This window comes from Podarcis muralis, chromosome 11, assembly GCF_964188315.1.
Source record: "Podarcis muralis chromosome 11, rPodMur119.hap1.1, whole genome shotgun sequence".
In the NCBI taxonomy this organism is placed as follows: domain Eukaryota; kingdom Metazoa; phylum Chordata; class Lepidosauria; order Squamata; family Lacertidae; genus Podarcis; species Podarcis muralis.
In genome coordinates this window covers 46,452,784-46,465,282 of record NC_135665.1, presented here as the reverse complement: position 1 = coordinate 46,465,282, position 12,499 = coordinate 46,452,784, and the positions used below count along the sequence as shown (strand labels likewise).

Genomic DNA, 12,499 nt, shown 5'->3' with positions numbered 1-12,499 from the left:
TCGAGCTTGTCGAAGCTGCAAAGTGCATTATTTGCTGGATAAGTTGACATGACCCAGTTCCATTTGGTTCTCAGTACTTTGTGACTTCAGAGTCTATTGACCAACCCTGCTAGTAAGGTGAGACTTTCTTTTAGAGAAGCTATGCTGATTCTTCTTCAACAAGGGCTGAGATTCTCCAACCTCTTTCATGCATCACTTTTAACCATCACAGCTATGCTTAACTGTAGTTTAAAGGCAAATGTACAGGGCAGAAAGAATGGCCATTTTAGTTTTCTTCTGCTCCTGTTGCTGCAGCACTACTGGGAGCTAAGCCATGATTTGGCTTAACATTCTGTCCAAACTCAGGTTCATGGTTTGTCTCCACCAAACAAACCACAAGTAGTAGGCCAAGGAAAAAACAGCTTGTGGTTTGTCTGCAGAGAGATAAACCATAATGTGGATGTAATGCTGAGCCAAACCATGGCTTAGTTCCCAGTAGCACAGCACAGAGGAAAAAGCAAAGAGCAAAGCAGCGAATATATTTTTTTCTCCCTCTGCACTAACACACTGTATGTTCACTTTTAAACCACCGTTAAGCCTGTAAAGTGATTTGTGAACCTGGCCTATTTTTAAAAAAGAAATCTGGTCTTAATATTGTTTTCTTGGGTACTAGGGCGGAGTGGAGGAACTGGGATGATAAGTTTGCTGAATTTTCCCAGGTTCATGGTTTTTCAATCCTCTTCTTAAGAAGGGTGATTTTAGCAATACATTACATAATAATTGAAATTCCATAACTGAGTTGTTGAGAAGCAAAACAGAACAGTAAACCATATTTTAAATAAACATATCATCGCAATAACTTTTTAGTTTGCCTGTTAGGTCTAATTGGAGACAAACTAGCAAAGTTCTCCCGACCCAAGCCAAATTCAGAAAAACTTCGGGGGCTCATTAAAGCCCACCTCAAATGAAGGGTGTACTTTTCATGCACCTGAATTGTTCTCAAGCTCAGAATGAGGGAGAAACCCTCTCGCAATGTTGACATCCTTACCTCCCTAAGTGGGTCGTTGAGTTCATTGAGAATGCTATCTTCATCGAAGATCTTTCCCTGGTAACGGTGTTCATAATAATCATGGATCTTCTGACGCATATCAGCCGGTAGTTTATGAAACGACATGTACTGTTCCACTTGCTTGTACTGGAAAAAGAGGAAATGTAAAAAAAAAAAAGTATATTAATGCAATAGGCTTTTAAAAAATAATGGGGTAAAGCCATAATGAGTGAATTACTAACATCTTAAAAGAAAAAGGCAAATGTGTGGCTATTAGCAGAGGGATTGAAAGGATAATAATAACTGTGGTTTCTCCCTTGCTTTGACACTGCACAAATTTTTGAGGGGATAATTCAGAAAAGACTTTTTGTTAGCGCACTGTGTGGTCAAAAACTTCTTTCTTTATAGCCTGGCTTTTGAACTTTTCCCATGTGGAAAACAATGGCCTCTTGCATTGGACCCATGGCCATTTGAATATTTGCCATTGAGTGCCAGCACTCTTCACATGAGTCATGTTCATGTTTTAGAGCAGCCACACAGTTTGCGTGGGATCCCAGTCACGACTGCTGGGCCTCACTAGAAGTCTAGAAATGACCTGGAACACATGTTGTCTTTTCCGCCAGCTGAAACCACTACAGGAGAACATTGGCAGTGATGGCTAATGTGTTCTCCAAGCAAACGTATCGTATGTGAGACCTGTGGCTCAATGGGTCCATGTGCCTGGCTGTTAACCAGAAGGTTGGTGGTTCGAGGCCACCCAGGGACAGCTGCAGGTAGGACTCCTGCATTGAAGAGGGTTGGGCTGGATGAGCCTTGGGGTTCCTTCCAACTCTGCAGCTCTTTGTCAGTGATCATGGCTGAAGTGATACTTGAATTTGGGGTGCCCTGACTCATAAGAATATAGGAAGGAAGTCAGGTCAAGCACAGTATTGTCTCCATTGGCTGGCAGCACTTTTTCTAGGATTTCAGATAAGGATCTTTCCCAACTGCAGATTGAATTTGGGACTCTTCCATGCCACATATCAACTCTACTACTGAGCTGTGCCTTTTAGCACATACCGCATTAGCCACTAAGCTATACCAGATCTGTATAAAAAGGATAATTGCATTCTCATAAATGCATCAGTTATAATAATGTATCATAAATATGTAATATAAAAGTATATATCTGGGATAAAATATGTTTAGAAATGTGTATATTGAGACAAAAATGTTGAAAATACATATTTAATCCTTTAAAAAATACATATTTAAATTTAATGTAGAAATAGGATTACATGGATTTGTGAATGAATTTATTTCTATGGAACGGAAAGAGACTGATCCATCCATTCTTACCTTCGCCCAGCGGTAGCTGGAATTAAATGCTGGTTGCAGGTGTAATGTTCGTCATTAAGTCTGTGAGGACTGAGGAGGATTATCTGGCTGTTGCATTCAGTTCCTAACCCCTGGCCTAACCGTCCCCCAACATCTGAGATTCCTAATGCCAATGCTGAAAACCATAGGAGGTATGGCATTTCAAGGAGCAATCCTGCTTTAGTCCAAACATTATAGATTTTAGAGAATCAGGGGGAGATCACAAGCAGATCATGTACAGTACTCACTAAAATGATTACTAAAAAATTACTAACCTCACAGAGGGATGCTGTAGAAATGAAAAGGCTAAAACATATACGTATATTAAAATCTGCATTTTCTGCTGCCTGAAAAATGCAAGCGGTAAACAGCAAACACAGTAGAGCTGTTTGCTGACTCATCCATAATAAGATTTATTTTCAAAAGGGATTAAACCGAAAGGTCATTATGAGGAAGGTCACTGTTTAGTCCTCAGCACCAGATGTTATAAAAGCAGTATATTTGCTGTCAGGACATTGTGGCTGATATTGCACTAATTACTGGGGGTGGATAGCTGGCTGCTTTTGATTTGTACATATGAGCCATGTTTTGTGGTAAAGGGTTGGGTTTTTTTTGTGTGTGTGTAGCTAATTCAGGAAGATGAACCTAGTCCTTTTGTAAAACACATGAGACCTACTACCAAGGTTATATAAGAGAAGGTGAAATAACCAAAGGGGTAAGATTTTCATCTACGAGCCCTTCTGTCAAATACCTTTAGCTGAATGCTTTTACACTACAGAAGTACAAACATTTCCTGTATGAATCAGTTAAGTATGTCCATATGTCCCTAAAAGCTCTTCATCTATGCAAACAGAGAATGTCCAGAAATATTCTCCTTGAAAAGTTCCTAGCAGTAGCAGCTAGGAAAGGACTGGGTCCTACAACAGCCTAACCCCTAGCTCCTTCTGAGATGATCTTCAGCTAGAAAAACCTGCCCTAGAGACTTATCTTTTTATAAACTGCTTTGAGGTTTTTGTTTTTGTTTTTTTGTTTTGTTTTTTACAATCAAGCATTGTATAGATTTTTATGAAATAAATAAAATAAATTCTCAAATCCACCCAAAACCGAGTCCAAGGCAGAGAACTTGGTGCAGTCTGTCAGAGTAAGAATGGATTGTCAGCAGTGAACACCAGACTGGTTTAATATCCCTGAGACATCAGCTCACCTTACTCCTAGGTTTCCAACTGAGGAGTCAGAATCAGACCCCAGAACAGGAGGGGCACAAGTTTCCCCATCCCTGCCTTATAATCTTAGGGAGTTGGGGCTCCAGGTTTAAAGGCTCTTTTGGACACTGCATAGCAAGACCAAAGGCTGAACCTGTTCCCACAGTGTCCAACTAGATTCCTATGGGAAGCTCACAACTGCCATTCAGAGACATGCCACCTCTGATGCTGGAGCTAGTACGTTGGCATCATAACTAGTAGCTGTCAATAGTCTTGTCCTTCATGAACATGCCTAAAATACTTTTGAAGCTACCCAAGTTGGTGGCCATCACTATAACCTCTGACAACGAATTCCAGCTTAACTGTGTAGAGTTTAGCGCTGGCCTTCACACCAAGAACGCCACTCTTATTCACAGAGCCCTTGCAAGGAGCTATCCCAGGTACTTCGGACCTTGTCACTGGTTGTTGCACACGTTACCCTATCCATTTAACAACCCAGCTAATTTTAGTCAAAATCGTCTCGCTGCTGTAACCCAGCTACTCACAACCGGCTCCTTCTACCTGTTCCTTCTTGCTTCTGTTTAAGTGTCCGTATTGGTGTGTGCATGTCTTTTATATCTCAGTATCAATACCCAGGTAGAAAAGGTCGAGCAAAATGCCTCCCCAATGTTCATAGTTTGGTTATACCTGCTTAAAGTAACAATTACTTGGTAATTCAACACACCTGAACACTTCAAACACATGGTATGCTGAAGAAAATTATTCAATTAGTCTACTGAGCAAGTGAACCACAGCATGAGAACATATAGGACAGGACCAGGAAAAGACTGCATCTGTTGGTGGAGGTAATGCCTGGTCTAATCACCATGACATTCAAGCTTTGACCACAGAATTAGTGTTTATAACTTTTCTTTTCCTGCTTGGTTCCCCAGAATTTGACCTTTACAAGGCAATGTACGCCTTTTTCAGCTGCACTGGTAGCATTCTAGTACATGACAGTCCAATTAATTGCTTCTGCTTAAGCCATGCCTTTTGTACTCTTATCCACATTTCTGCCTCTTGGCAGATTACTGACCTAAGAGATTTGAATTAACACACTTTAACAAGTTCCAATCCTAGCTTTGACCCATTTCCTTTCCTTATCCTTTGCATGAGTCGGATAGCCAGTCCCCTGTGCATTGATCTGTGATCTTCTGTCACCTGTTCAAATCCTCCTCTGTTGCTTGTTTCTTTGACTGCGCTCTGCTTTGCAACTGAATAGCCTTCGACCCACATTCTTAGGTGAAAGATAAATAATAAAGGTAACAAAGCCTGGAAGTAAGCGATTCGACTTGCTGGAGCCAGGTCTCAAAAGACATTTGTAGGTATTATACCTCATTTACTATTTTGTTGGCCAACCTAAAAATCTTTTATCAACCTCAGACACTAAGAGTGATTAACCTGAGATTTAATGACACCAGTTTCAGCTATCTGTTCAAAGTCTTTTGGGTAAATTGCTAGGAAAACTAAGGACACTATCTCGCTAACTTGTTCCATCAGTGCAACAATTTCCACTTGAGCAATGGAACCCACCCCCCCCCCTCCTACCTTGCAGTCCTCCCTAAATCTGTTCTGGTGGGAGAGGAAAGGGGTGGAAGTTCCATTGTGAGTGCACACACACACACACACACACACACACACACACACACACTTTTTATCATTCTCTTAACCAAACTATCTGTTGTTCAGAAGTGCTACATATGACCTGAATCTCCCAATAAGCTTCTATTGTTTTCGGTGATTTTAAAAAACCAATTGGTTATGTCCCCCCCCACCCCCACCCCAAACTGCTGAAGACTAAGGATGAAGGGAGTTGGACTCCAACAACATATGGAAAGAAGAAGAAGAAGAGTTTGGATTTGATATCCCGCTTTATCACTACCCTAAGGAGTCTCAAAGCGGCTAACAATCTCCTTTCCCTTCCTCCCTCACAACAAACACTCTGTGAGGTGAGTGGGGCTGAAAGTCTTCAGAGAAGTGTAACTGGCCCAAGGTCACCCAGCAGCTGCATGTGGAGGAGTGGGGAATCGAACCCAGTTCCCCAGATTACGAGTCTATCGCTCTTAACCACTACACCACACTGGCTCTCAGGTTTGCCACTTCTACTTTAAATGGATCACTAGGTTCACAAAGGTTCACAAAGACAAATCAACAACAAAGAGGCTGCGCAATCACATCAGTAAGTCCAGGTCACATCCTGCCAATATGACCAGAATTTATTGATGGCTAATGACGGTAGTTGATTCCCTGGTTCATGATGATGGTGCTTTCATTACTTAATACCAAGGTACAGTATGTTAACAGCAGGATTTAGGAGGAGTTTTCCAGACTTCAGTCAATGTGTTTTTGCAGAACACTTTTTAAAGATCAGAACTCTACTTTTTTCCTGCTCTTGGAAGATACAGGATAAAAATGTGAATGCATTCTTGGGTGTATATGCCCTTCATATGCAGCTGTATCTCACTGGCTAATTTGTGCTTTAACAAGTCTAGTGTTCACAGAATTTACAACCCACATTCTGTTCACTGGGGAGAGTAGTTAGGACTTTAACCAGCTCCCAGTGAGAGCTCAGTATATGTCCTTCAATTGGCTAACAAGTCAGATATTTTAATGCCCAATTAATATCCCTATTGTTTTGTTTAAGAGGTGAACACTGACCCTAGGTATCAGTTAGGAGGGGAATGAAAATAATATCCTGCACTGGAAGTAGGACATGTCACACAGGATTAGCATCAGACGTGAGGCCAGGTGCTGTTGTTGCTGAGCAAATGCTCTAGTATATGCCTCACAAAGTCAGATTATAGGGGATACTAGGCCCTCTCAGGAGATAAGGTGCCCAGATGGCAATGGGTTGGGCCCTAACATTAGGGAAGTAGTCTCACTTGTTTTCCTTTTGTGGGAGTTGCTTATTTGGGAGAAATGGACACAAATAGGCAATTTAATCTACATTAGACCCCAGTGAAGAGGAAATTGGGAAAGTAGCGAGTTGTGAGAAAGAGAGAAAGAGACTTTGAGTAAGTCCCCTACCAAGCTAAGTCTCTTTCTCTCTTTTCCTTACAACTCGCTACTTCCCCAATTTCCTCTTCTTCACCAGGCTGCTCAAGCTATCACCAGCCTTGTTGTGGCCAGGAGCTAGCTAGCAATGCAATGTAATGTTCACTGCTAATGTACTGAACAGCATTTGAAACCCAGTATGTTGACCCTGATTACACAAACCCAGTATGTTGACCCTGATGACACAAACCCTCATTTGCTTACCTGGTAAGGATAAAATTCATATGCTGTTTGGTAAAACAACAACAACAACCCAAAAACCCTTAATTGCTAGGTTTATTTGATATTATATATGTTCAGTTTTTCTCCCAATTCAGGAATAAGGAGCTGGGCCTAAGTGGGATGCTTTGATTTTATGTGTTGGCTACACATAATTTGCAGGTGTTCCTACTTGAAGAGAATTGAATGTTCAACTGTGGCTCCAAAGTTGTTTCATGGCGGGTGTATCGGAATAGAACCTACAACATCTATTTGCCTGGTTATGGGTTTGAAGACTGTATGGGATCCTATTAGGTCTATCTAGTCCAAAATCCTGTTCCCACAGCGGTCCACCAGATACCTATAAAAATCCTGCAAGCAAGACATGAGCACAACAGCACTCTTTCATTTGTGATCCCCAGCAACTGGTGCTCAAAGGCCTATACCTAGCTATAATGAATAACAGCAACAGTATCTTATTTTTCAAAAAATTGTCCGATCCTCTTTCAAGGCTACCCAAAAAGAGGCCAAACCCTGAATTTCAGCTTTGTTGACTGGCCGCAAGAAGGCCATTATGGAAGGTGGGAGAGCTGAGAAGGATGATATCTGAAGACACTGCCCCACTTCCATGGAATTTCAGCATGAGGTGGGGTTTTTTTATTACTTCAAAGTAAATTAAGTTATGAGCATTGTGTTCTATATTAAAAAAATAAAATAAAGCAAACCACTGACTCCATGGGAACAGACCGAGAACATGAATCTTCTTCAAAAAAATTCACTCAAACTTAATTAATTTCTCAATCATGGTAACTGAAATGAACAATAGTAAGACATTGTATAAACTGGTTATTGAGATGAAATGTTTAATTACTGAGCAGAAGTTAAATGGTATTATAAAAATACATGGAAGGTAATCAGTAAGGGGTCCTGGATGAGGGAATGAGCAGGCAGACATGGCAAGCAGAAGGCTGCTCACAGTGTTAAAAATAATAACTGCATTTCTCAGTTGAGGGGAAAAAAGGCAGTGAGGCCATCAAACCACCTTTGACAAACAGTTACAATTATTATTAGCTTGATAGATCTAAGTATGTGCATAGCCTTCCTGGCAGAAAATAAACCAAGTAAGATGAACCCCTTTTGCTGAGGGAAGGGATGGGAAGTGAAGGTTATTTTTTTTTGGGGGGGGGAGTATTTGGAGAGTATGGTAAAGGTTCACACATATTGCTAAACCATGCCTAACTATAATGTCGACCATAGTTAATAAACCACAGCTGAAACAGAGACACTTGGCAGACAATCACTTAAACCTTAGCTTTCATCACATAATAGTTAATAGTACCAATGAGAGCAGCAAGCCCAGAGAGCAGTTTAATTCTTTTGGCACTCTTCACTCGCAGCTCTGTAGCTTTTGGGCAGTGACAGTCCTTCACCATGGTTAAGGAATAGGTCTGGATTTGCACATAATGCTAAACTATAGTTCACATTAACTAAGCTTTATAAACCAGCTATAAACCTTGGTTGACTAGTGGTTTTTGGCCATAGTTATTATATAAGCCACAGTAAAGCTGCTGTGATGGGTTCGCACATAATGCTAAGCCATAGTTTAGTGTTACGTGAGAACCATGCCTTTCTGTGATAGCCTAACTGTTAGCCTGATATGTCAGTACATCGAATGACATGAAGTCATCTAGTGGGGTGGGGAAAAACATACCTCATTTCACATTCAGTCAGTCATGAACAAGCTGTTAATCAAACCAAGTAGAAGGTATTTTGGCTATACTTGACAAATATCCCACAATTTAAAGAAAATGACCCCTCCTGGGCCGGCATATGTCTGGAATTTCCCGGACATATCCGGGATTCATCCACCGAAAATACCACCCAGGTGGAATTTTCAGAAATTGGTTAAAATGTACAGGAAAATCTGGGTGTATGGCAGCTCTTATTGGAAGTTTTGATTTTTTGGTGAAATTTCTAAAAACATTCTTTTAAAATAGCTCAAAAACTTTTTTTTGGGGGGGGGGGGGCTTTTGCTACTGCTACTACTAAACACCAAGGTAAATAAATATAAGCAACCTTCTTATTTTCCTTTACTGCTCAACAGATGGTACAATTAAGAATCCCAAGGCACAAGCTAAATAACTGTATCTAAACAGCACTGAAAGAGAACACCCATTAAACCCAGATGACGAAAAAAACCCCTTTTAAAATCATACTGAGGTTTTTTGACATTGATCATGCATCAGCCACACCATGAAATGGTTTTGATTACTCACATTATTTCACCCAGAGTGACATGTACTATAATTTCAGCTATTTCTTAGGCTGAATCAGTAAAATCGTTTTATATGAAGAACTGATTGGAGGACTGTTATCGGCCAAATGGTATAGTTATGCCATTTAACTGTGACTCTCTATGTTCTTTAAATACGGAGTTATGCAAAGCAATGGCCTGCGATCCAGACTCACTTACAGTACAATCCTAGTAATGTTTGAGGTCCAATCCCCAAAATCTCCAGGTAGGGCTGGGAACTTTTCCTGTCTGAAAACCAGAAGACCACTGCCGTTTTGTGTAGAGAACACTGGGCTACATGGATCACTGGAAAGATTCAGTATGAAGTAGCTTCCTGTGTTTCTAAGCTTTGTCCTCTAGCATTGCTGGGCGATGTATCAATACATCATCTAAAATTGGTTTGAAGTCCACATCGTGGTAATGGTTTCACAATATTCAGCATGACAATATATCATGAATCATGGTGTGTGTGTGTGTGTGTGTGTGTGTGTGTGTGTGTGTGTGTGTGCAGGGCTGGATTTAGGTTTGTTGAGGCCCTAAGCTACTACAGGTAATGGGGCCCTTTATATGTCCAGCTGTCCTTTGTCAATAACAAATTGTCACCTTTTTTTGTATTGAATATATGCTATAAGGTAATTTATGGACCTAATAGGTATCTAAAGCCGTTTGCACATGTTGCCATGCAACCAGTCCATGCAGAATGTAGGTACCCTATATATAGAAATGAGCAAACCAGTTATATTTTAGGGAGCAGGCTAGCAGGCGGGGCCCATTACTTACATCATAGGAGCCTACACAACACAACGCAACACAAAACAAAACACTGTTGCTGTATGTAGGTTTTATTTTATTTGTTTTTTATCTTATATTTTGGAAATGTACATCGAGTTGTTTTTTTCTTTAATTTTTTTGGGGGGCCCAAGAGAGTGGGGGGCCTAACCTATAGCTTGCTTGTTGTTTAGTCGTTTAGTCATGTCCGACTCTTCGTGACCCCATGGACCAGAGTACGCCAGGCACGCCATAGCTTGCTTAGCTTATACGTAAATCCAGCACAGTGTGTGTGCCAAGTAAAAATGGGGGAGGTCATCGTGATTCCTGCAGCCCTTGTAGCTTTGTACTGTAAAATAACAGTTGTAACGATGAGTTAAAAGTAACTTAAAATGTGTCAGTTTTAGACCGCTAAGTAGTAGCTGTTGCCCAGGACATTTAGCTGGTTTATCATGATGTTGAAAACCAGACATCTCTCAGCCCAGACTAACATAGGGGATGGCAGACTCGTAAAGTGAGTGACTTCAGATATTCTACTTCAAGCTCACTCTTACAAAATGATTGTCTTCTTGCGGGAATACTGTAAACACTACGGTGACTAACTCACAATAGATCTCAGCTCTTCTCCTGTGAACTGGAAAATTGAGACTTGTGATTTTCTGGTTCATGGAAAAGAAAGGGCAATCTAGTGTGAATTAAGTTGCTCCAACATCACACTGCTAATGGAAACAGACCACTAGCATGAGAAGGCATTTTGTGCGAATGGTGCTAGCTAGATTATTGCAACTGATTTGTTGACAGCACTTTCTTGCTGCAGCCTTCGCCCATTTTACCTGTTTTTCTTTCTGTACAACTATAACTCACTCCAATCACCTCCTTTATGGATCCTGCTATGTTAGAAGAAATTAGTTACCGTGATTTGATTCTAAGCCTACCTAAGGCTCCTGCTTTAATGGAAGATACTATTGGCAATGAGTGAGTCTTTGTATACAGAGATGTATTTTCAGTTATGAATATTCTTCCTACATGCTTTAAAGAGTTGGTTTAAGATAGTATATGTCTTTAAAGCAACTTTTTCTCTTCCAGGGATATTTGGTAGCATTCTTTATAATCACACGTGTGTACCATATTAAGTGTGGATTGCTCCACTATAACTCATCTTGTCACTTTCTCCTACTTATTAATGAGACACTCTCCTTACAGTAGGGCTTTTACATAAGGGAAACTGCCTGAGGTAATTTATCATAACTAAGCTGACACAACAAACTCATTTGCCTTTCACTTTCTCACCTTCCTTGTATTCTCTCCTTGCATTTCATGTTAATTATAAAGTATTATGCAGCAGTACTTAAGTAAGAGATTGCTTCCCATTGACATTGTCATGTGGCTCAATGGTCCTGGGACCAAACTTCCCACTGGTGGAAAGATTTTCGGGCTTCCTTTGTTTCTGGGTGTTTTACGGTCACCCAGATTTTGTCCACTACACATCAAAGGGCAAATTCCACCAATAACTGTCATTATTTTACGATCTCCATGCAAGTGTCTCAGAATTTGCATAAGGTTTGGTCCAGACAATATCTAGCATCTGACTCACTCTTCCTAATGACGTCAATGGGACATGACCTTCAGAAACTGGTCATGTTACTTTGCTCACTGTGTTACACACACACTCACACACACACACACACACACACACACACTGCACAAAAATAGAAATAGATGCATCAAAACACTTCCCTGGTAAAAAATCTTTAGGCTATCATAGAGATAATTTTTTTACACATTGTACTTTTTCTACGAAGCTTTCAGCAGATTTCTTTTGCTGTGTTTCCCCCCGCTAAACTGCCACAAATATCGATCATGCAATATTATATTTTGTTTCATCATGCATCTTCAATAGCACCAGAAAGCTTCGATTCCGCTTTGTAGGAGATAAGGCACGGGCTAAAGGTGTCATCCATGGAACACTTCTACCGGAAATATTAACTATATGCTCTCAGCAGTCAACAAGAGCCAGCAAAGCACACCAAGGATCAAACTACTGCTTTGAAATACAGAAGTGAAAAAACCAAATTAACACTTCACTGAACCCAGCGAAATGGATCACAGTATTGCTTTACACGTGCATGCACACCGAGCGGAAAGGGGTAGAGGAAACACAAGATTTTCCACCAATCTCTCAGCCTGCCAAATGACAGCAAAGAACCCACAGAGGGCTGGTTAACACACATGTTTATCGCTTGATGATTGCAAGGTGATGACCTGCATATATGGATCAAGCCTTCATCGATGTTATCACAAATGTTTTTCTCTCCAGTAACGTGACTCTCATTGTTCGAACATATGCAGTTATGAATCATGAAGTATACAGTTCTCTAGTATACAGCAATGAAACGATAGGCATGCCATGTATGGGTTAGAGCTGAAGGCCTCTAAGCGCTCCTTTATTTCTCGGTATTGTACTATCAATGTTCAGGTTGCCTCAGATACCAGTTAAGTCCAGACTTTTTCGACCTGGGACCCTCCAGAGGTATGGGACTACAACTCCCATCACCCCTGATC

At 40.7% G+C, this 12,499-nt stretch overlaps 1 protein-coding gene across 2 annotated transcripts in view; it reads right to left on the bottom strand.

The window, feature by feature from the left end:
- HCN1 (hyperpolarization activated cyclic nucleotide gated potassium channel 1) overlaps positions 1-12,499 on the bottom strand; it is a 195,420-nt gene that overhangs the window by 39,999 nt on the left and 142,922 nt on the right. For both annotated transcript variants that reach the window (XR_003708868.2, XM_028748659.2), the window contains exon 5: positions 1,028-1,174. Coding sequence is in view for 1 of the 2 variants with exons in the window: in XM_028748659.2 (XP_028604492.2) it covers positions 1,028-1,174 (147 nt within the window). In the remaining variant the exon portion in view is untranslated. The remainder of the gene's footprint in view (positions 1-1,027; positions 1,175-12,499) is intronic.